Source organism: Schistocerca piceifrons, chromosome 6 (genome assembly GCF_021461385.2).
Source record: "Schistocerca piceifrons isolate TAMUIC-IGC-003096 chromosome 6, iqSchPice1.1, whole genome shotgun sequence".
NCBI lineage: Eukaryota > Metazoa > Arthropoda > Insecta > Orthoptera > Acrididae > Schistocerca > Schistocerca piceifrons.
Window position 1 is genome coordinate 340,569,692 of NC_060143.1, and position 26,213 is coordinate 340,595,904.

Sequence of the window (26,213 nt, forward strand, 5' to 3'; positions counted from 1 at the left end):
AATTTTACAACATTATGACACAGACCGCTTTACCATATGGAAGATGTACATAGGTCATGCTTTAACACTCGTGTTATATGATATTATTAATAATTTGCACATCAATCGATTGTAATGAAAAATGCGCAAATAGTGTGACTATCCGAATGTGATCTTCATTATAGCAGAACGAATATGGCCATTGCGGTAAATTGTTTCGAAATAAAAAAAATTACTGTGGTCTGTTGAAAAGCCCGTGGGTACGCTTCTGTATTTTCTTAAACGCGAAAAAGCGTGTTGATAAACGTTGAGAAGAAGAGTGAAACAAATTTACAATGCTTAGTGAGTCCTGAAAAAACTATAACTATTCACTATTTTTGAGAACAAGAAAATTCTATAGTTTTCCAACTTAGCGATGTAAATAATCTTTGCCTGCGTGTTGCGCGTGGCATATGTACTAGAACTAGAAAGAAAAATCATGAAATTATCAAAATTGCGCAAGCTAACTACAAATGACAATAAGTAAATAAATTTATGAGTTATTATGGTCTAGTATCACAAAAAGCGACAGCAGTTGACTGCAGTAACTGGATAAATGGCATCCTCGATTCCCCATATCCAAGGTATCGTGTGTCATAGATCTGTTCCATAGAGAAAGCAAAACAATGTTGTCGAGTTTATGCGTAAGGGTACAAGGAATATTTCGTGAAGTTTTAAACTGGCATAGACAACATTAAATAGGTTTTCGTGTGTTTTTAAATGAGTTCCGTTGAGTTTGTGCACATTCTTGATGTTTTTAGGGAACGATATGTAATATAACCTTACTCTGCTATGTATCGAACAGAGTCATTACGGGGGACCCATTTGATTCCGTCGTAAATAAGCTGCTGCTGTTTCAATGACTGCTGTTGTCAGTTCTTTCGCCGCAAACGTTTGCAAACAAAAATTATTCCGCGATTATATGGTATATCAGAGCGTTAATGCGTTATTTCTCCCCGTAAAAATACGCCAATGTGAATGTTAAACTGCGCCTGTTTGATCCCTTTCTTTAGAAGATTGTATTTTTTTAGTAAGCATTCGATTTTCTCAACGAATTGTTTAAATACTTTTAAGAAGTAATTCATGAGGTGCAGATCAATCCGATGGGTATTTTTATCAAAGGCTTGACTACAAAAAGGGAAAAGTAGATTATATATGTTACTCCAGTAGTGTTGACGCTTGGATGGTAGTAATGTTTGTGACACTTAAAGCCTGCTCATAATAAACTGCAACATACTGTGCTTTAGTCAGCTACAGTGGTGAGGGACCTTAATAATTAAGTTCTGCAATTTTTTAACTTGGATTGTGGTTTATCCTGAGAAAAAACTTTTGGCATTTTAGCTTGCAGAATGTATTGGACAGTACACTTAGAAGGTGGACCAAGACGAGTTAATCATGCAGCTGTTGTTGTTCTTGATAAGATTTACTCCTTTGGTGGTTACTGCACGGGGGAGAACTACCAGAGGAAGCGGCCAATGGATGTTCACATTCTTAACACAGGTAGGGAACTTGTCTTCCTTGGAAAAATTATACCATATTTATTTTTGTTTGTTATAGACCATGTTTTATTACGGGTTATCTCAGTGATTCATTGCCTTGTTTTATGCGACTGGAAATTTCAAATTTTTAAATTATTCACATACTGGTGACATTCTTATGAATTAATGCAAGTACATAATTTTGTGTATGTAACTATTCATTAGTCTTCTTCTGGCTGACAATTATCCATAGATGTGATGGTGTTGGCCAGAGTTCCATTAAAAAAAATTGGCGTATTTATTTCTGTGCAGTTAGTGGTGTTGTGGTCTCCAGTCCAAACACAAGTCTGATGCAGCTCTTCACACTAGCCTATCCTGTGCTCCTAACATGACATTTGTATTCAGTGTTAACAAATTCATCTTTATTCCTCTTTTTCAGAAGTACTTTCCTTGTTATAGCTAGTCTGCATATTGTAGCCTCTCTACGTTGTGCACCATGTTATTTTACTGCCCAAATAGCAAACTCGTCTATTACTTGTTGTGTGTCAGTTCCTAATCTAATTCCTTGGCATGCTCAGATTGTTTGAGTATGTTCCATTACCTACCTCTATTTAACTTTTGTGATGTTCATCTTACAACCTATTTTTCAATATAGGCCTTCTGTCCATTTTGTGCAGTTGCTATTTCAAGTCCTTTGCTGTCTTTATTACTATCTCAACAAATTTCAAAGTTTTTATTGCTTCTCCCTGCATTTTAATTCCTTTTTCAAGTTTCTCCTTAGTTTCCTTTACTGCTTCTTCAGTGTAGAGATTTAATAACATCAATCGGGGATAGGCTACAACCCTGTCTCATTCCCTTCACAATTATTGTATCATTTTCATGTCCTTTGCCTCTTATAATTGCAATATGGTTTCTGTATGAGCTATCTGTAACCATTTGCTCCCTGTGTTTTATCCCTGTTATCTTAACAATTTCCAAGAATGTATTCCAATCTCCATTGTCAAAAGCATTTTCAGTATCTATAAATGCTAAAAGTGTGGATTTGCATTTCTTTAACGTGCCTTCTAATATAAGTCATAGGGTCAATATTCCATCACATGTTCCTACTTTAAAACAGATTTTCCCCAAGGTTGGCTTCTACCAGTTTTTCTATTCTCCCATAAATAATTGTCTGCAACTCTGGTCTAGTGGCTAGCATTGCTGCCTCTGGATCACAGGGTCCCGGGTTCGATTCCCTGCCGGATTGGGGATTTCCTGTGCATGAGGACTGGGTGTTTGTGTTGTTTGTGTCATTTCGTCATCATTCATGAATGTGGTGAGATTGGACTGCGTTGTGTTGGGACTTTGTATGGGCGGTGATAACAATGCAGTTGAGTGCCCCACAAATTGAACACCACTACCATAAATAATTTGTGTCAGTATTTTGCAGCCATGCGTTATTAAATGTTAGGTAACATTCACACCTGTCTGCACTTACTTTATTTGTACCTTGAATTATTACATCCTTCTTGAAGTCTGAGAGTATTTCTCCTGTTTTAGATATCTTGCACAGGAGATGGAGTAATTTTTTTATGGCTGACTCTGACAAAGATATCAGCAATTCTAAGGGAATTTTGTCTGCAACACCATTTAGACTTAAATTTCTGGTGTTCATTCATGTCGTATTCATCTATATCCTCTTTCCTTAGAGTTCACTTCCCTTGTAGATCCTCTCGAAGTATTACTTCCACTTTCAGCTTTCCCTTCTTTGGTTTGTACTGACTTGCCGTATTACTACTTGATATTCATGCAGTTTCTTTTTCTTTCTTTTTTTCCCCTAAGATCAATTCAGTCTTCCTATGGGCAGCATCTATCTTTCCCCTGGTTATAAATGCTTGCATTTACCCTCTAGCAATTCCTTCGTAGACATTTTGCACTTTCTGCCAGTCCCATTTTTCAAGTCATCTGTCTTCGCTGCTGCCTGCTTCATTTGCTGGATTTTTTTTTTATATTGCCCACATCTGCTACTGGAAATGTCTTTCAGTTTAGAATCTGGTTCTGAAATCTCTTTCTTACCATTATGTTACCAACCTGAAACCTTCCAGTGTCTCCATATCACTTCCACGTGTACAACCTTCTTTCACGATTCTTAAATCATGTGTTAGTAATGATTAACTTACGCATTGTGCAAAATTCATCAAGGTGGCTTCCTCAATCATTCCTTTCCCCAGTCTACAGTCATGTGCAATATTTCCGTCTCCTTTTCCTACTATTGAATCCGAGTCCCCCATCGCAATTAAATTTTCATCTGTCTTAACTATCTGGATAATTTCTTCTGTATCGCCGTACATTCTTTGGCTCCTCAGTCAAGGAAGCTAGTTGACAAATGTGTACTGCTGTGATGTTTATTGGCTCTGTGCGCATCTTGGCTACAAGAAAGCATTCACAATGCTGTTTGTAGTAGCTCATTTTCGTTCGTATATGTTTATTCATTAAATGAAACAACTGAAAATCCAGGATTGAAGTAACAATACTATGAAAAGTATAGGTGCTACTCCCCATATAGTGGAGATGCCGAGTCACAAACGGTCACAACAAAAAGATTGTCACAAAATGAGCTTTCACCCAACAAGGCCATTGTCAAAAGTAGACCATGCACACGCGAACACAACTCACACACACGTGACCACAGTCTCTGGCAGCTGAAGCCAGACTATGTGCATGATGGGAGAGGCAACCGGGTGGGGGTAAGGAGAATACTGGGGTGGGGAGGGATGAGAGGGTAGGGGTGGGAGATTGTAAAGTGCTGCTAGTGGAAGCATGCAGGGGATGATGTGGAGAGAGGTTAGGGCAGCTAGGTACAATCGGGAAGTTAGACGTAGGACTGGGGAGAGAGAGGAGGGTAGCAGAAAAGAAGTAAAAAGACTGGGTGTGTTGGTGGAAAGAGAGCTGTGTGATTCTGGAATGGGAACAGGGAAGGAGCTAGATGGGTAAGGACAATGACTAATGGAGGTTGAGGCCAGGGGGGTTACAGGAACATAGGATATATTGCCGGGAGAGTTCCCACCTGCATTGTTCAGAAAAAGAATCCAGATGGCACAGGTCGTGAAGCAGTCATTGAAATGAAGAATGTTGTGTTGAGCAGTGTGCTCAGCAACAGATTGGCCAGTTTTTTCTTGGCAATGGTTTGTCAGTGGCCAATCATGCAGATAGACAGCTTGTTGCTTGTTATGCATATGTAGAATGCAGCACAGCGGTTTCAGCGTAACTTGTAGATCACATGACTGGTTTCGGAGATAGCCCTGCCTTTGATGAGATAGGTGATGTTTGTGACTGGACTGTATTAAGTGACGGAGGGGGGGATCTATGGGACAGGTCTTGCATCTAGGTCTATTACAGGCATATGAGCCATGAGGCAAGGGGTTGGAAGTGGAAGTTGTGTAGGGATGGATGACGGTATTGTGTAAGTTCGGTGGGTGGCAGAATACAACTGTGGAAAGGGTGGGAAGGATAGTAGGTAGGACATTTCTCATTTCAGGGCACAATGAGAGGGGGTCGAAACATTGGTGAAGCATGTTATTCAGTTGCTCCAGTCTTGGGTAGTACTGAATCATGAGAGGAATGCTCCTATATCGATGGGCGGTGGTACTTTGTGAGGTGGTGAGTAACTGGAAGGATCGCTCATCACTGCATGTGATGGCCACAGGTGGCTAGGTTGTATGGAAGTGACTTCTTAGTGTGGAATGGGTGACAGCTATCGAAGTGGAGGTATTGCTGATTGTTGGTAGGTTTGATATGGAGAGAGGTACTAATCTTAGAGTTTGAGGTCAACATCGAGGATGGCGACTTGTTGGGTTGAGTAGGACCAGGTGAAGAGAATTGGGGGGAGGGAAGGTGTTGAGGTTCAGGAGGAACCTGGATATGGTGTCCTCACCCTCATCATGAAGATGTCATCAGTGAATCAGAACCGTGTGAGGGTTTTGGAATTCTGAATGTTTAGGAAGGATTCCTGTAGATGGCCCATGAATAGGTTGGCATAGGGTGGTGCCATGCGGGTGCCCATTGCCGTACACTGGATTTACACTTCCACTAGCAGCACTTTACTGTCCCACATACCTACCCTGCCATCCTTCCCCCTCCCCACCCCAGCCTCCTCGCCCCCACCCGGTTGCCTCTTCCATCATGCACTGTTGCTTGTGGTCTGGCTTCAGCTGCCAGAGACTGTGGTAATCTGTGCGAGATTAAACAAATTACACAGGTGGTTAAGGGAGATGAAAATTTAATTTTGATGTGAGACTGCAATTCGATAGCAGGAGGAGTATTTTACGGAAAAATAATTGGAGAACAAGAATGAGGGAAAGGAATGTAAGGGAAGCCGCCTGGTAGAAATTTGAACAGAATAAAATTCAAGCATTGCTAATATACAGTATTAGAATCATGAAACAGTGTTTGATACAGTGAGAGACCTGGTGACACCAGAAGGTTTCTGATAAATTATATAATGGAAACGTGGAGAGTTCAAAACCAAATTGGACTTTGGTCAACATAACCTCATTCAAACATTAGTTGATTTGTGTCTGCATCATAAAGTTGTTCTTGATTGAAAATGCCAGTTTACGAACCTAATTCTCGTCATTTGCAGGAAGTGTTACTGTTTGTTTCAGTATGAAGAAAACAGCGGCTGAGTCTCATTGAATGCTCTCAAGTACATATGGTAAGGATGCTGTTAGTGAAAGAACGTGTTGTGAATGGTTTCAATGCTTCAAGAACGATGATTTTAATGTCACAGACCAGCATAGTGGTGGAAGAGAGAATGTTTTCGAAGATGCAGAATTGGAGACATTGTCGAGTGAAGACTCGCATCAAACTAAAGAAGAATTGGCACGATTAGTGGGAGTGACACAGCAAGCCATTTCAAAATGTGTCAAGGCTATGGGCATGGTTCAGAAAGAAGGAACTTGCGTCCCTTGTGAGCTGAAACCAAGAGTCGTTGAATGGCATTTGTGCGTTTGTGAACAGTTGCTTCAGAGGCAAAAACGGAAGGGATTTCTGCATTGCATTGTGACCAGGGATGAAAAATGGGTTCATTACAATACCTAAACGCAAAAAATCGTGGAGATATCCCGGCCATGCTTCCACGTCGACAGCCAAATCGAATATTCATGGCTCCAAGATCACGCTCTGCATTTGGTGGGACCAGCTCAGCACCTTGTACTATGTGGTGTTAAAAACAAGTGAAACATTCACAGGTGCTTGTTACTGAATGCAATTAATGTGTTTGAGCCAAGGATTAAAAGGCAAACGGCTGCAATACAGGGAGAGGCACGATAAAGTGGTTTTTGCAGCACGACAATGCTCAACCCCCACGTTGCAAAAGAGGTCAAAACATACTTGGAAACATTGAAATGGGAAGTCCTACCCCACGCACTGTATTCTCCAGGCATTGCTCCCTCTATCACCTGTTCAGATCAATGGTGCATTTCCTGGCTGACCAACACTACCGATCTCATGAAGAAGTCACAAATTGGATCGATTCGTGGATCGTTTCAAAAGATGAACAAGTTTTTCGATGCGGGATTCGTACACTGCCCAAAAGGTGGGAGCAAGTAGTGGACAGCAATGGAAAATACTTTGAATGATACATGTGTAACCAGTTTGTTTCATTAAAGCCTCATATGTTGGGGAAAAAACAGCAGAAGCAAAGTTGTACACCTTTTAACTGCAGAAATTTTGTTACTCCATTATCCTGTTGATTAAGATGTAGATCAGACTATTCCAGCTCAAATGTCTGCTCGCAGGCAAGGGTGGGCCAGTAGCTGATGTGGTGTGCCACGGCATACATGATCATAGTCCACTAGGTGTGCACTGTGGGCAGCAGTCACCAAGCAGAACAAACATGCTCAGGACAGTTGCAATATGTTTGTCGACTGGTTAATTTCAAAAATTAAAGCACAGTCCATAAATCTAACCAACTAGGGAAAAATGTAATGAATTAATCAGTTTGCCTTGTTTTGTTATTTATTAACAGGACATCTGAAAGCTTTGGTAAGGTGATTCACGCAGGGGCTATATTGACTATGGAAAGCTCAGTTCCTTTTATTAGTGTGAGTTGCTACATGAGGAGGAACATTGTTCGTTTATACCTCAAGGAAATTTGTTGACGGTTGCTGTTCATGTTGTGTATTAACAGTAACCTCAGACTTCTTGCAGACTGACTATGCAGTTATCTGTAACAAATACTATTTGAATAAGATGCAGAAATAACATGTTAGATCATGATTAGATTTCAAATTTGTGCAAAGATTGGAAACTTCATTTATATGTTCAGAAATGTAAAATTGTGCATTTCACAAAATGCAGAAATATAGGGGCCCATGATTCCAATATCACTGGATCATAATTGGAATCAGTCAACCTATACAAATAACTGGGCATGAGCAAAGTGAAGACAGATGCTTGACACTTTGTGGGAGACGGGTTGGCAGTTTCAAATGTGCATTGTTCCGTGGCACTACCTGACGTCATTCGTTGCTAGATAAGCCAAAGATGTCAAGAGCTGCTCAACTTGATTTTCCATTTGCTCTTCATTTCAGACCCATGGAAGATTCCAGTCACTCCTGCCACATCTATATAAGTGGAAAACTGTACCAGACTGGCTGGTAGGTTTTACTCCTGCTGATAATGGTGTAGATCAGGGCCAGCCACAACCAAACTGCATGCATGCTGTCTGTGCAAGCCACAGGCATACCAAGGCCTGACCTGTCACTCTGGTTTGCTTGGGTGTTTCTTAGAAGTATCTGCAATCACATGACTTTCATTTTGCATTGTGGTGCACTATTTTTCAGTCGACAAAACTCTGATCTCAGCAGAATTGTGGTGTTAGCGCTGTTTACCCGTCACTATTTGTAGGTGGTATGAAGGATGTTCACAAGTCGAGTGGTTGTTTGTGCATAAAGAGGCATACTAGTATGTATCATCACAGTTCTTTAAAATGAATGGGAATGACAGAAGAGAGGGATGAGAACCATCAGTTCGCCTAAAAGACAGGTACTGCTTATTTTCTGTGAAATGACATCACAGTACCACGCAGAGAGAATTTAAACCTTTAGATGACAATGAAAGAGCAAAAAACAAAACAGTCGACAGACATGGTTCGTTGTTCTGTACATCAAGAAGTACTCTGTGCGAAATTTTCAGGCATGGAGCACTTGGCAAAATTGGTGGTATGAATAGTAAAATTTTTGAGGTCACACCCATTCTCGGTTACAACAGTTTCCAATGTAAATGAATGAAGAGTATGGAGACTTTTTATATTACTGCAAAGTACATTGGTTAAGTCAAGCAGCATGCCTGGAATGATTTTTCTATTTAAAATTTGCTGTTGTCAAATTTCTTAAGGAAATAGGAGTACAGGTACAAAAATTGAACATCAGGAATGGATTGCAGACTTCGCATTTGAAGTGGACTTGACTTCACACTGCCCACAGTAAAACATTGCAAGGTAACTTCTTTCTGATTTGAAAGGGATGCACTTAAAAAGAAAATTGCATTGTCAAAGGGACACATTCTGACAAAGACAGTCCAGTTCCCTAAGCTCACTGGCATTTCAGAAAGTGTGAGGTGTGAAGAATTCATTATGGTCTTGCAAGAATTAAAAGGATAGTTTTACAAAGCTTTGGAAGACACTGTCAGTCTTATGTCTCTTTTTGTGCTGTTTTTGAGACCATTTGTCATTTCAGTTGAAAGTGCCCTGTGCATGTACAGACATAACTGATTGGCCTGCAAGGTAATTCCAGTTTCAATTACAAATCTTTTTTCATTAAAACTGCCCAGGATGTCTACATTGCTTTCGTCGGGTAGATTTTCCAAGTCTCCATAATGGGGTTGCAAAAGTGCTACGATATGTTGATAAACATATTTGTATGAAAGACTCTTTTTGTTTCAATTATGAAACTAAATAAGTTGCAATTACATGGCAACTTGAGGCCGAAACTCTGTGAAATTGTCTACGTCTGTCCGTATGCTGACAATTTGAACCAGATAAAAATTACATTATGTCTTCAGTGCACCAAAAATAATTAATTAATTGTGAAAACTTGTTTTGTTTGTGGTCTATGTCATTGAGAAATGTGAAATACAAAATGAAGTTGCATGCAGTGTGACTGCTCTGTCACCTAAATGTGATGCATTTGCTGTTTTCCCCTATTCCTTCACCTCAATCTCAGACAGTGCGGCATGGCAGCGCGAGAAACGTGAAGCGAGCCTGAGTGCTTTACCACTCAGCACAGACATGGGCCATGAGTCGAAAGCTACATCTACATTGATACTCTTCAAGCCACCGAATAGGGCGTAGTGGAGGGTACCCTGTACCACTACTAGTCACTTCCTTTCCTGTTCCACTCGCAAATAGAGCATGGGGAAAAATGACTGTTTATATGCTTTCATATGAGCCCTAATTTCTTGAATCTTATCTTCGTTGCCCTTATGCGCAATTTATGTTGGCGGCGATAGAATCATTCAGCAGTCAGCTACAAAAGCTTGTTTTCTAAATTTTCTCAACAGTGTTTTTCGAATAGAACATCACCTACCCTCAGGGACTCCCATTTGAATGCCCGAAGCATCTCTGTAAAACGTACATGTCGTTCGAACCTACTGGTAACAAATCTAGCAGCCTGCCTCTGAATTGCTTCAATGTCTTCCTTCAGTCTGACCTGGTACGGGTCCCAAACACTCAAGCAGTAATCAAGAATAGGTTGAACCAGTGTCCTATATGCAGTCTCCTTTATAGGTGAACCACTCTTTCCCAAAATTCTCCAAATAAACCGAAGTCAACCATTCACTTTCCCTACCAAGGTTCTCACATGCTCATTCCATTTGATATTGCTTTGCGACATTACGCCCAGATATATAAACAAATTGACTGTGTCAATCAGGACATTAGTAGTACTGTAACTGAACATAATACGTTTGTTCTTCCTACTCATCTGCATTAACTTGTGTTTTGCCACATATGGAGCTAGTTGCCATTCATTACACCAGTTAGAAATTTTGTCTGTCATCTTGTGTCTTTCTACAGTCACTCAACTTCAATGCCTTACCGTTCATCACAGCATCATCAGCAAACAATTGCAGATTGCTACCCACCCTTCTGCCAAATCAGGTATGTATATAGAAAATATAGAAAACAACAGCAGTCCTATCACACTTCCCTGGGGCACTCCTGATGATAACCTTATCTCTGATGAACATTCGCTATCGAGGACAACATCCTGGGTTCTTTACTTAAGGCATCTTCAATCCACTAACATTTCTATAAACTTATCCCATATGTCGATCGGTTTGGGGGGAGGGGACCAAACAGCGAGGTCATCGGTCCCATCAGATGAGGGAAGGGTGGGGAAGGAACCATCCCTGGATTTGCCTGAAGTGATTTAGGGAAATCACAGAAAACCTAAATCAGGATGGCTTGATTAGGGTTTGAACAGTCATCCTCCCAAATGTGAGTCCATTGTGCTAACCATTACCCATTCGCCAAGTGTACAAGTTAGGTGGGTCGACAACATATTCCTGTCATGTGACGCACATACCGTCACCAGTGTCGTATAGAATACATCAGATGTGTTTTCCTGTGGTGGAATCGGTTGACCTATGACCTTGCGATCAAATGTTTTCGGTTCCCATTGGAGAGGCACGTCCTTTCGTCTACTAATCGCACGGTTTTGCAATGCGGTCGCAAAACACAGACACTAAACTTATTACAGTGAACAGAGATGTCAATGAACGAACGGACAGATAATAACTATGCAAAAATAAAGAACGTAAAATTTTCACTCGAGGGAAGACTTCAACCAAGGACCTCTCGTTCAGCAGCTGCTCACGCTACCACGGCACTCCTGAGACCACATTGTCCATGATGTTGCCTATGTGGCCCATGGACTACTCAGTTTGTATATTTTGCTTATTTTTTCACAGTTCCACACAACTTCTTCCTGTTTTCTCAATTGATCTGTGTTCAGTTTTTCAAGGCCTATCCACTGTGCCAACGTATAACTAAATCTGAGGGGGCTGCGATGGGGAGGTTCCCTTGTGAGAATGCATCACCTCTTTGACCTCAACAGATAATCTTATACTTGTAATTTCATAATGTTATAGAATCTATACAGTAAATTATTATGAGTGTTAAACGCTGCCATTTTTTTACTTAATGACGATCTCGCTGTGGAGCAGAATATAACAGACCAGTGTATGCAGTGTTGCTTGCTTTCAGGTGTAACACTGTACAGAAGGGGAGAGAGGCTGGATGTGGCTCATTATTTATTCTAAGAATGTGTGGACATGTCTGGACCACCACAATCCCCCAAATGCAAAATAGCCACGATCTATCTTCATGGCATACTCGGTGAAATCAATACCAACATTTTCTCACAGGAACAAGATAATACTGAAAAAATTTTCTATCACTGTTTACAGTTGAATAAAATCTGCTCCATTTTCAAGCTGCATACTTTCAAATAAAATCAGACTTTCAACACTTGCCTACTCCGGTGGTGGCTAGCACTTTGAAAACTTTCTTGAGACTAAGAAATTTATGTCCACAAATCAGCAAGTTTTACACAGCATCGCTTGAGCGAAAACCAGCTTGCCCTTTACCCATGTGATACACTGTAAACTACGGATGAAGGGCAACAGGCAACTGAGTGAAGTGGCGCTCCTGCGTTCCCAGGGTCCTTGATATTGCATATGTTTCCATGAACTACTCAGTTTGTATATTTTGCTTATTTTTTCACAGTTCCACACAACTTCTTCCTGTTTTCTCAATTGATCTGTGTTCAGTTTTTCAAGGCCTATCCACTGTGCCAACTTATAACTAAATCTGAGGGGATTGCGATGGGGAGGTTCCCTTGTCGGCATGTGTATCATTGCTTATGGCCTCCCATATGTTAAAAAAGACTTTCTAAATTCTTTTAACATTCATGTGCAGACCAGATTCGGCTTTATCTCATTTTAATTTCAGGGTACACTTTTTAGGCTTGTGAATTTTTTTGTTATTTGAGCTTTCATTTTTGTTTTGCTTCCATAGGAGCCTCCATTATATAGTCATAAATGAAACTGCACTTGCTTACAGATGTATTAAATTTCCTTTAATTTGACTTTATATTTTGTAGGTAACTACAGGTGGCACGCTTTACCTACACCAGAATACAATGATGTGACAAAAACCACTGTCCCATATCAGAGGTATGGACACACAGCTGTTGAACATGAGCAGAAGATTTACATATGGGGTGGACGTAATGATGAAGCTGCGTGCAACAGATTATTCTGTTTTAATCCAGGTAATCTACTCTTAGCTTCAGGACACGGTGGTTAAATGTAAACTGGATAATAAAATTTCATGCACTCAGCAACTATTCATCCTATCTTAATGTAAAACTAAATATTTGTGAAAAACTGCAACACTCAAAGGTACTGACTTCAATTAATTCAAATAAACTGGATATTTAGAACAATATGTCAGCATAAATGATAAAGATTATGTACCTGTTGTGCATATAAAGGCCGAGCAGCACTTATCTTACTGGAAAGATTAGTGTTGTGTCAAAATTGGACTGTGAAGAGCAGACTGACAGACCTTGAAATGTGAAAGCAAGTGTATGAATGTCAAAGGACTCAACATATGCATGTGAGTTTGAATAAGACAGAGGATGAGTGTATAATACTGTAACATTTTGGCTCATTTTGGTCATGCTTTTGCAGAAGTGGTATATGCATAGAAACAGTGGATAGAAGAGGATCATTAGCAGTAATGAGCTGGTGCTGGATAGTACAGGTGATCACATAACATGGTGACTCACATCTTCTTTGCAGGAACTTTAACTGGTGGTACAGCTTTTTCCATGGTGTCTTAATGATGGAGCACTGCACTAAATGTGAAACTGTCTGTTTAAACAGTTAATCACTGTCTGCTGTGGGCAGGAATGGTGACACACATGCTGCTTTTGTTGTCCAAACCCACAAATACTTCAAACAGCAGATGTGTGAGACATCTGTAAAGCATGACGTGTACTGCTAATTCCCCATCCTCCATGGTCACTTAAGTTCTCACCCATCAAAAATGTCAGAGATGTTTGCATGGCAGCTTGTTCATCATTCATCTACCTGTTACTGATTATTTTATGTACCCAAATACAAACTGTTTTTCAGGGAGAATCCATTGAAACATAAGCAGGCACTCTTTGACTGCATACCACCAATTTAGTTGCCCTGTTTGCACACCATATGGTTTTCTGTGAGTCATAAATCGTGCATTTATGTAATCATAATCACATACATGGTGCAATGTGTCTGTGAGGATTATTTCAAAATTGATATCTTCCATTTATTTTCGTACAACATAAAATAGACATGGAAATCACAATAACCCAGTTAAACAGAACCAGATTTCAGCTGCATAATGTCATCATTCCCCATGATCACAATAGTTTTTATCCACTTTTGCCAACAATGAATAAGATCCTGTACGCTATTCTCATGAAAACTTGAACAATCTGTCTTACAGTTTTGACAACAGCATATCCCAGCAAATTTACAGTCAAGTGTTCCCCCACTACCCACCACCACTGTCACTCCCTTCCTCGTGTAAGTATTTGCGGGACTCATCTCGCACAATACATTTTGTGAGCACCTAACAGTAATGTCTTTCCTAAGGCATTATAGCCAGCATTCAGCTGTACACACAATTGCTAAGACATAATAAGGTGATTATCACTTAAGAGTTGATTCAGACCCTGTTCATTATGTGTAATGTCAGGTGAACAGAGTCGTCTGGGCTGTGGGACCCCTCTTCACTGTTGATGGAACACAGTACACAATATATAATATCACATCTCTAAAGCGAGGTGCTTGGCTAAGGGTAAGTCCCATTGTACCAGCTATTAGGGTTTCTTCCTGTTTCATTCATGTACGGAGCATGGGAAGAGTGATTGATTGAATGCCTCTTTGCGTGCAGTAATTATTCTAATCTTGTCCTCACAACCCCTATGTGAGCGATACTTAGGGTCGTATTGTATTCCTAGAGTAATCATTTAAAGCTGGTTCTTGAAACTTTGTTAATAGACTTTCTGGGGATAGTTTGTCTATCTTCAGGAGTCCAGTTCCTTCAGTATCTCTGTGACACACTCCCACAGATTAAACTAACCTCTGACCATTTGTGATGCCCTTCTCTATATATATGTTAAATATCCCCCGTTTGTCCTATCTGGTACAGCTCCCACACACTTGAGCAATATTTTAGAACTGGTCACACGAATGATTTGTAAGCAATTTCCTTTGTAGATTGATTGTACTTCCCCCATATTCTACCAATAAACTGAAGTTTACGACCTGCTGTGCCCACAACTGAACCTATGTGATCATTCAATTTCATTGCAATAAATAGTAAATAAAATATACATATAGAAAGGGCAGCTAATAAAATTTTTACTGACATTAATAAGTGGATCATATCCAATTCACTGTCATTAAATTTTTCAAAGACTCACTATATGCAGTTCAGAACTTCCAAGAAATTTCCTTCTGGTGTGTGTATAAAATATGATGACATGGAAATAGGAGAGATTGAAAGTGTAAAATTCCTGGGATTACAACTTGATGATAAATTCAGTTGGGAGCAACATACTAATGAACTGCTAAAGCACCTAAACAAGTCTGTTTTTGCAATGCGAATGGTGTCAGACATAGGAGATATAAATATAAAAAAACTGGCATATTTTGCTTATTTTCACTCCATTACGTCATATGGTATCATATTTTGGGGTAACTCCACAAACAGAGAGAGAATTTTTAGAGTACAGAAGCGTATAATAAGAGTAAAGAGTAGTGTAAATCCAAGAACATCATGTTGAAACCTATTCAAAGAATTGGGCATATTGACCACAGCTTCTCAGTATTTTTATTCCTTAATGAAGTTTGTTGTAAATAATACATATCTTTTTCCAACTAACTGCTTAGTACACACTATCAATACTAGGAATAAGAACAGTATACATAAAGATTTAAAATCACTTACTCTTGCCCAGAAAGGAGTCCAGTATTCAGCAATTCATATTTTCAGTAAGTTACCAGCAACTATTAAGAGTCCTGAGACTGGTTTGATGCAGCTCTCCATGCTACTCTATCCTGTGCAAGCTTCTTCATAGTAAAGCTGCATGTCCTCGGGAAAAATTACGGCTGTAGTTTCCCCTTGCTTTCAGCTGTTCGCAGTACCAGCACAGCAAGGCCGTTTTGGTTAATGTTACAAGGCCAGATCAGTCAATCATCCAGACTGTTGCCCCTGCAACTACTGAAAAGGCTGTTGCCCCTCTTCAGGAACCACATGTTTGTCTGGCATCTCAACAGATACCCCTCCGTTGTGGTTGCACCTACGGTATCGCTGAGGCACGCAAGCCTGCCCACCAACGGCAAGGTCCATGGTTCATGGGGGGTTTAGTTTCATACAAGGCACAATGTAAACATAATTTAAAAGAATTTTTGGTGGCCAACTCTTTCTATTCCATCCATGAGTTTCTCAACAAGTGCAGTAGACCATTTTAATGAAAATTTATTATACTTCAATTTTTGACAATACTTGGTTGTAATAGCCAAGAAACTAGCAAATGTCTGAATGATGGATTTAATGAAAGTAGATGTAAGTATTAAACCTATAAATATTAGAAGTTTAAATTTAATTCATGTACATAATTTTACTGTTTATTGACTGAGGATCATTAAAATTAATGAAACTAAAGTTTTTCTAATTACATTTTTGTAATGTGTTTATCTGACATGTTCCACACCCAGGAGGATTCCCTCTTTTATGGGTCTATGGAATGAATAATTAATCTAATCATATCCCTACAAAGTGTTACACCCAGGTGTTTGTATGAGTTGGCTGATTCCAGCATTGACTCATTGATATTATAGTCAGAAGATATAATTTTTTTCATTTTGTGAAGTGCAGAATTTTAAATTTCTGGACACTTAGAGCAAGTGGCCAATCTCTGCACCACGTTGAAATTTTATCAGGTTCTGACTGAATATTTATGCAGCCTCTTTCAGAGAGTACTTCATTATAGACAACTGCATATCTGCCAAAAGCCTGAATTTATTATTAATATTGTATGCAAGGTCATTGATATACAATGTGAACAGCAAGGGTCCCAACACACTTCCCTGGGGCACACCCGAAGTTACATCTACAGCTGATGATGACTACATCCAAGATACCATGCTGTGTCCTCCTTACAAAAGAAGTCCTCAATCCAGTCACAAGATTCATTTGAGACCTCATATGATTGTACTTTTGACAATGTGTAGGTGCAGTACTGAGTCAAATGCTTTTGGGAAATCAAGAAATATTGCATTACCTGGTTGCCTTGATCCAAAGCTTTCAGTATGTGATGTGAGAAAAGTGCAAATTGGGTTTCACATAATCGATGTTTTTGAAATCCATGCTGGGGTTGGCATTGAGGAGGGCATTCTGTTCAAGTTATCTCATTATGTTTGAGGTCAGAGTATGTTCTAAAATCTGCAACAAATCGATGTCAAGGATATTGGACAGTAGTTTGGTGGATCACCTCTGCTACCCTTCTTGTAGGTGTCTGTGACCTGTGGCTTTTCCAAGAACTAGCAAGATTTTTTGTTCAAGGGATCTATGAGAGATTGTAGTTAGAAGAGGGGCTAACACAGCTGCAAATTTAGTAAAGAATCTGGCAGGGATTCCATCAGGCCCTGGAGCTTTGTTCAATTTTAACGACTTCAGCTGTTTCTCAACACCACTGACACTAATACATATTTCATTCATCTTTTCAGTGGTACGAGGATCAAATTGGGGCTTGTAATGGAAAATTTGAAAATAGATTTTAGCATTTCAGCATTTGCTTTGCTACCCTCAATTTCACTTCCGGTCTCATTCACTAGGGACTGGCCACTAACAGCCTTTACATATGACCAGAATTTCTGTGGGTTCTGTGAAAGATCACTTGACAACGTTCTGCTACAGTAGTCATTGAAGACATCACACAGTGCCCTCTTCACAGCCAAATGTGTTTCATTCAGCATATCTCTATCTATTGCCCTACATTTTGTTTTATGCCTATTATGTAGTAATCTCTGTTTTTTAGAAGTTTCTTTACAGTGACTGTATACCATTGATGTTCCCTCCCATTGTAAACTGTACATATCCATCCAGGGCATGGTTGATTATTCTTTTAAACTTGAGCCAGAGTTCCTCTACATGCTCCTTCCCTGTGCTAAATGTTTCAAGTTCCTAATTGAGATACGATTTTTTTATCTAGGTTACTGAACATCTACATCTTTCTGCTTGTGTTAATTGTCTTTTGCACTTTGGTAATCATTGCTTTCACAACTGCATCAGTTTTGATGAGATCAAATAGGTCAGGTCCATGTGTTGCCTTAGATCCAATATATTTCCATCATGAGTAGGGTGCTATATGTCTGTTATAGATAGTTTTCTGAGAAGGCGTTTTGTAAAGTTCCTGTGAATTACTATGGATAGAGGTTATACTCAACAGCCGTTGTTGTTGTTGTTGTTGTTGTGGTCTTCAGTCCTGAGACTGGTTTGATGCAGCTCTCCATGCTACTCTATCCTGTGCAAGCTTTTTCATCTCCCAGTACCTACTGCAACCTACATCCTTCTGAATCTGCTTAGTGTATTCATCTCTTGGTCTCCCCCTACGATTTTTACCCTCCACGCTGCCCTCCAATACTAAATTGGTGATCCCTTGATGCCTCAGAACATGTCCTACCAACCGATCCCTTCTTCTGGTCAAGTTGTGCCACAAACTTCTCTTCTCCCCAATCCTATTCAATACTTCCTCATTAGTTATGTGATCTACCCATCTAATCTTCAACATTCTTCTGTAGCACCACATTTCGAAAGCTTCTATTCTCTTCTTGTCCAAACTATTTATCGTCCATGTTTCACTTCCATACATGGCTACACTCCATACGAATACTTTTAGAAATGACTTCCTGACACTTAAATCAATACTGGATGTTAACAAATTTCTCTTCTTCAGAAACGCTTTCCTTGCCATTGCCAGCCTACATTTTATATCCTCTCTACTTCGACCATCATCAGTTATTTTGCTCCCCAAATAGCAAAACTCCTTTACTACTTTAAGTGCCTCATTTCCTAATCTAATTCCCTCTGCATCACCCGACTTAATTCGACTACATTCCATTATCCTCGTTTTGCTTTTGTTGATGTTCATCTTATATCCTCCTTTCAAGACACTGTCCATTCCATTCAACTGCTCTTCCAAGTCCTTTGCTGTCTCTGACAGAATTACAATGTCATCGGCGAACCTCAAAGTTTTTATTTCTTCTCCATGAATTTTAATACCTACTCCGAATTTTTCTTTTGTTTCCTTTACTGCTTGCTCAATATACAGATTGAACAACATCGGGGACAGGCTACAACCCTGTCTTACTCCCTTCCCAACCACTGCTTCCCTTTCATGTCCCTCGACTCTTATAACTGCCATCTGGTTTCTGTACAAATTGTAAATAGCCTTTCGCTCCCTGTATTTTACCCCTGCCACCTTTAGAATTTGAAAGAGAGTATTCCAGTCAACATTGTCAAAAGCTTTCTCTAAGTCTACAAATGCTAGAAACGTAGGTTTGCCTTTCCTTAATCTTTCTTCTAAGATAAGTCGTAAGGTCAGTATTGCCTCACGTGTTCCAGTGTTTCTACGGAATCCAAACTGATCTTCCCCGAGGTTGGCTTCTACTAGTTTTTCCATTCGTCTGTAAAGAATTCGTGTTAGTATTTTGCAGCTGTGACTTATTAAGCTGATAGTTCGGTAATTTTCACATCTGTCAACACCTGCTTTCTTTGGTATTGGAATTATTATATTCTTCTTGAAGTCTGAGGGTATTTTGCCTGTTTCATACATCTTGCTCACCAGATGGTAGAGTTTTGTCAGGACTGGCTCTCCCACGGCCGTCAGTAGTTCCAATGGAATATTGTCTACTCCGGGTGCCTTGTTTCGACTCAGGTCTTTCAGTGCTCTGTCAAACTCTTCACGCAGTATCGTATCTCCCATTTCATCTTCATCTACATCCTCTTCCATTTCCATAATATTGTCCTCAAGTACATCGCCCTTGTATAGACCCTCTATATACTCCTTCCACCTTTATGCTTTCCCTTCTTTGCTTAGAACTGGGTTTCCATCTGAGCTCTTGATATTCATACAAGTCGTTCTCTTATCTCCAAAGGTCTCTTTAATTTTCCTGTAGGCGGTATCTATCTTGCCCCTAGTGAGATAGGCCTCTACATCCTTACATTTGTCCTCTAGCCATCCCTGCTTAGCCATTTTGCACTTCCTGTCGATCTCATTTTTGAGACGTTTGTATTCCTTTTTGCCTGTTTCACTTACTGCATTTTTATATTTTCTCCTTTCATCAATTAAATTCAATATTTCTTCTGTTACCCAAGGATTTCTACTAGCCCTCGTCTTTTTACCTACTTGATCCTCTGCTGCCTTCACTACTTCATCCCTCAAAGCTACCCATTCTTCTTCTACTGTATTTATTTCCCCCATTCCTGTCAATTGCTCCCTTATGCTCTCCCTGAATCTCTGTACAATCTCTGGTTCTTTTAGTTTATCCAGGTCCCATCTCCTTAAATTCCCACCTTTTTGCAGTTTCTTCAGTTTTAATCTACAGGTCATAACCAATAGATTGTGGTCAGAGTCCACATCTGCCCCTGGAAATGTCTTACAATTTAAAACCTGGTTCCTAAATCTCTGTCTTACCATTATATAATCTATCTGATACCTTTTAGTATCTCCAGGGTTCTTCCATGTATACAACCTTCTTTCATGATTCTTAAACCAAGTGTTAGTTATGATTATGTTGTGCTCTGTGCAAAATTCTACCAGGCGGCTTCCTCTTTCATTTCTGTCCCCCAATCCATATTCACCGACTATGTTTCCTTCTCTCCCTTTTCCTACACTCGAATTCCAGTCACCCAACACTATTAAATTTTCGTCTCCCTTCACAATCTGAATAATTTCTTTTATTTCATCATACATTTCTTCAATTTCTTCGTCATCTGCAGAGCTAGTTGGCATATAAACTTGTACTACTGTAGTAGGTGTGGGCTTCGTATCTATCTTGGCCACAATAATGCGTTCACTATGCTGTTTGTAGTAGCTTACCCGCATTCCTATTTTCCTATTCATTATTAAACCTACTCCTGCATTACCCCTATTTGATTTTGTGTTTATAACCCTGTAGTCACCTGACCAGAAGTCTTGTTCCTCCTGCCACCGAACTTCACTAATTCCCACTATATCTAACTTCAACCTATCCATTTCCCTTTTTAAATTTTCTAACCTACCTGCCCGATTAAGGGATCTGACATTCCACTCTCCGATCCGTAGAACGCCAGTTTTCTTTCTCCTGATAACAACATCCTCTTGAGTAGTCCCCGCCCGGAGATCCGAATGGGGGACTATTTTACCTCCGGAATATTTTACCCAAGAGGACGCCATCATCATGTAATCATACAGTAAAGCTGCATGCCCTCGGGAAAAATTACGGCTGTAGTTTCCCCTTGCTTTCAGCCGTTCGCAGTACCAGCACAGCAAGGCCGTTTTGGTTAATGTTACAAGGCCAGATCAGTCAATCATCCAGACTGTTGCCCTTGCAACTACTGAAAAGGCTGCTGCCCCTCTTCAGGAACCACACTTTTGTCTGGCCTCTCAACAGATACCCCTCCGTTGTGGTTACACCTACGGTACGGCTATCTGTATCGTTGAGGCACGCAAGCATCCCCACCAACGGCAAGGTCCATGGTTCATGGGGGGGTCAACAGCCGTACCAAAATAATAATTGGCTCTTTCCACCAACCCCCAACTCAGATGATATAACAGCTGAACAGTTCAAAGAAAACTTGAATCTCATTACAAATAAGTACCCCACTCATACAGTTATAAATTGGTGGAGACTTCAATCTACCCTCGATTTGTTGGCGAAAATACATGTTCAAAGCTGGTGGTAGACAGAAAACATCTTCCAGAATTGTACTAAATGCTTTCTCTGAGAATTACTTTGAACAATTAGTTCATGAGTCCACATGAATCGTAAATGGTTATGAAAACATCCTTGACCTCTTAGCCACAAATAATCCTGATTGTGTAAAGAGCGTCAAGATGGATACAGGGATTAGTGAACACAAGGTCATTGTAGTGAGGCTCAAAACCACTATAAATAAATGCAAAATATATCTCCTTAAAACAGCAGATAAAAATTTGCTTGATGCCTTCCTGATAGTGAGTCTCCATTCCTTCCAAGCTAATTATGTAAGTGTAGACCAGATATGGCTCAAATTCAAAGATACAGTATCGAGAGCAATAGATAGATTCATACCGCATAAGTTAATAAGAGACGGGAATGGTACACAAAACACGTCAGCACACTGTTGCAGGAGCAACAAAAAAAAGCATGCCAAATTCAGAAGAATGCAAAATCCCCAAGACTGGCTAAGTTTCACGGAAGCTCAAAATTTACTGCGAACATCAATGCGAGATGCTTTTAATAGTTTCTACAATGAAATATTGCCTCAAAATATGGTAGAAAACCCAAAGAGATTCTGGTTGTATGTAAAGTACACCAGTGGCAAAAAACATTCAATACCTTCACTGCGCGATAGTGATAGAAATGTTACCGATGATGGTGCCACTAAAGTGGAGTTCCTAAATACAGTTTTCCGTAATTACTTCATGAAAGAAGACGAAGTAAATATTCCAGAATTCAAAACCAGAACAGCTGTTAGCATAAGTGACATAAAAGTAGATATCTTAGGTGTTGCGAAACAACTCAAATCACTTAAGAAAGGCAAGTTTTCCGGTCCAGATGGTATACCAGTCAGGTTCCTTTGAGAGTATAGAGACACAGTAGTGCCTTTCTTAGCAATCATATACAATCGCTCACCTGACGAAAGGTCTGTTCCTAAAGACTGGAAAGTCACACCAATATTCGAGAAAGGAAATAGGAGTAACTCATTGAATTACAGACCCATATAACTGATCTCAATTTGCAGTAGGATTTTGGAGCATATACTGTACTGGAACATTGTGAATCACCTTGAAGAAAATGACTTATGGATACATAACCAACACGGATTCAGAAAATATCATTTTTGTGCAACACAGCTAGCTCTTTATTCCCATGAAGTAATGAGTGCTGTCGACAAGGGATCTCAGATCGATTCCATATTCCTATATTTCCAGAAAGCTTTTGATACTGTTCCTCACAAGTGACTATTAATCAAATTGCATGCATATGGAGTATCGTCTCAGTTGTGTGACAGGATTCGTGATTTCCACTCAGAGAGGTCACAGTTTGTAGTGATAGATGGTAAATCATTGAGTAGAACAGAAGTGATATCTGGCATTCCGCAAGGTAGTGTCGTAGGCCCTCTGCTGTTCCTGATTTACATAAATGATCTAGGTGATAATCTGAGCAGCCCCCTTAGATTGTTTACGGATGACACTGTAATTTACCGTCTAGTAAAATCATCAAATCATCAATTCCAATCACAAAATGATCTAGAAAGAATTTCTGTATGGTGCGAAAAGTGGCAATTGGCACTAAACAAAGAAAAGTGCAAGGTCATCCACATGGGTACTAAAAGAAATCTGATAAATTTTGGGTATACGATGAATTGCACAAATCTAATGGCTGTCAATTTGACTAAATACCTAGGAATTACAATCACGAGCAACTTAAATTGGAAAGTCCACATAGATAATATTGTGAGGAAGGCTTTGTTGGCAGAACACTTAGAAGATGCGACAAACCCACTAAAGAGACAGCCTATTACACTTGTCCGTCCTCTGCTGGAATACTGCTGCGCGTTGTGGGACCCTTGCCAGGTAGGATTGAGGGAGGACATCGAGGGAGTGCAAAGAAGGGCAGCTTGTTTCGTGTTATCACGCAATAGGTGTGAGAGTGTCACTGATATGATACGCGAGTTGGGGTGGCAGTCACTGAAACAAAGGCACTTTTCTTTGCGGTGAGATCTGTTTACGAAATTTCAATTGCCACCTTTCTCTTCCGATTGCGAAAGTATTTTGTTGACACCCACCTACATAAGGAGAAAAGATCATCATAATAAAATAAGAGAAATCAGAGCTCGAACGGAAAGATTTAGGTGTTCCTTTTTCCCACGCGCCATTTGAGAAAGGAATGGTAGAGTAGTAGTATGAAAATGGTTCGATGAACCCTCTGCCCGATGCTTAAGTGTGAATTGCAGAGTAGCTATGTAGATGTAGATGTCGTCATGTCACACCCTCCACTAACAAAACTCTTAATTTTCCCAGTTCACTTTTGGATGGTTAAAGTCTTCGTCAATGATTACTATATGACTGGGATAGATAGGTACAAGTGCATTGATGTTTTCTCCGAAGTTTTTGGTTACATCAGGCGATGAGTATGGTGGGCGATAGAGGAATCCAATTATCATTTTATGCCCACCAATGATACTGAGTCTTGCCCAGTCACACATGCAGCTTCAGTTCCTATCTCAGTGGATTTGAGTTCATTGTCTACTGTCATCTCCATTTCCCACTTGCCTATCCTTTTGGTACACACACAAATTTTACCCAAAAATCTCACTACTACAAATTTCAAGTTTCAGCCAGCTTTCTTTACCCAGTATTATGTGAGTTTCACTGCTTTTCACAAGCACTTCAAACTCTGACATTTGGTTGTGTATGCTTTGACAGTTTACCATTAGGATTTTAATACTCTCACCTGTTCGAGGCATTTTTTTCGATCTTACACTGATACTTCTGGGTTTCTTACAACTGTCATTTCCTGGATTGGATTGAGGGTAGCCTAATCTAAAAAACCCTTGTGTGCATCCCACACACAGTCAGCTACCTGAGTAGCAGCCTTTGATGTGTAGTTCACACCTGACCTGCCTATTTAGGGCAACCCTACAGTTCTCAACCCTGTGGCACAAATACAGGAAGTCACAGCCTAGCTTGTCACAGAACCTTCAAAGTATCTGATTCAGTCAATCCACTCAACTCAGAACCAAAGGACCACAACCAGTTCTGGGAACAATGCTGCAAACTGTGAGCTTTGTTTAAACTCCATGTGCAAGGCTGGTCTTCTCAACCTTCTCTGCCAGTCCCTGGAATAACCCAAGAATGATCTCAAAGCCCAGATGACAGGCATCATTTGTTCCAACATATACCGTTGTCTGCAGTTGGTTGCACTCTGTTTCTTGAGTGGCTGCTGGAATTGCCCCTTCAACATGTTGAATGAGGCCCTGAGGCATACACACTGAGTGCACCTGATGTCCTCTCGTGCCCCTTACTGCCATTTCCCTAAGGGCTACCATCATCCACCATATGTATGAACTGCCAACAATTAATAGACCCTATTCTTTTGCTTTTGCCACTGTCTGACACCAGACAAAACAGTTTTTCTTAAAACAGGTGAAGTGAGACCCACTGGCTCCGTTCCATTTTCAGTGAAAGACAGCACCTCAAACTTGTTGGTAGGGGGATTGGTACAACAGCCTTAGTCCTCTCTGGTCCTGATTCACCCTGTACACAGTGCCTATCTCTACCATTGACATGCCACTTGCAGTCAATCAAGTAGATGGGTAATGACAGATCTTGTACTTTCTGCAGAGGAGACAGAATCTACAGGAGAGGATTATACTTGAGGTACCTCTGGTACAGGTATCACAGGTACACAATTCTCAGGAGCCCTTCCAACACACCAATTTGCAGCAGCCGCCAATTGTTTGACAGTAGTCAGGGCAATTTCAAGCTGCGTACGAATGTCAACCAATTCATTCCATGTTCGAGAACAGCATTCACAGTGGGGCTCTATGTTGGCTAGTGCAGTGTATTACAAAGCAGTGAACAAAGAACCTTAAATTAAACTCATTGATTATCATTCGATCTGTTGAGCTAAAAAGTTGCTAATTCCCTGTAAGAAATGAAATAAATACACAAAACGAGATACCTATAAAGGCAACACAAAAACGTGTGGTAAAAATTGGTAGTTTCCTAAAACGTTTTGAGATTAATTATAGTTGTTAGCAAACTGAAAAACAGGGTTAATTTATGGTAAATGCAGATAATATATATTGGGTTACTCCTTTTTTAAGGGAAAACTAGATGTAACATAATATGTTTGTTAGAAAATCTGCTACAGTAGCTAGATCACAAATGCAGATTGGCTACAAATTGCATGTAGATTAAACAAAGGACAATGGTAGCTTCAGGAAATTCTCAGAAATGTACGTTTATTTGTATTGATGTACAATGAAATTCAGGGGTAATGTATTCTTTGGCTGAACTGTAAACCACAAACGCTGATTTGCTACAAAATAAATTTTGTATCCAAAACACTTGTACCGGTAATTTATGAAAATACAGTGTCGGAAGTGTCCAAAAATTCTCAAAATAACCTGTTTCTCATGGAATTGTACAGTGAAATTGGAGAACAATTGTTTTGAATGAGGATAGGCCTACTGTTCTCAAAATTTCAAAAAAGCACAATTTCGTTTAAGTTGGAAATTTCACAGTATATCACAATACAAATGGGTATTGATACAATCAATGAAAGATTATTCGGAAACAATGTGAACAGTAAAATATGTGAACCTAGAACTTTAAATTGGCAACCGATCTCGTACACATGGTC

General features: G+C 39.9%; 1 protein-coding gene across 4 annotated transcripts in view; it reads left to right on the plus strand.

The window, feature by feature from the left end:
- The first annotated feature begins 455 nt into the window (after positions 1-455).
- The window catches only part of LOC124802452 (kelch domain-containing protein 3), a 130,560-nt gene continuing 104,802 nt past the window's right edge, over positions 456-26,213 (plus strand). For 3 of the 4 annotated variants that reach the window (XR_007017122.1, XR_007017123.1, XM_047263237.1), the window contains exons 1-3: positions 456-602; positions 1,360-1,518; positions 12,641-12,811. Coding sequence is in view for 2 of the 4 variants with exons in the window: in XM_047263237.1 (XP_047119193.1) it covers positions 575-602; positions 1,360-1,518; positions 12,641-12,811 (358 nt within the window). In the remaining 2 variants the exon portion in view is untranslated. The other variant, XM_047263238.1, reaches the window with a different exon arrangement.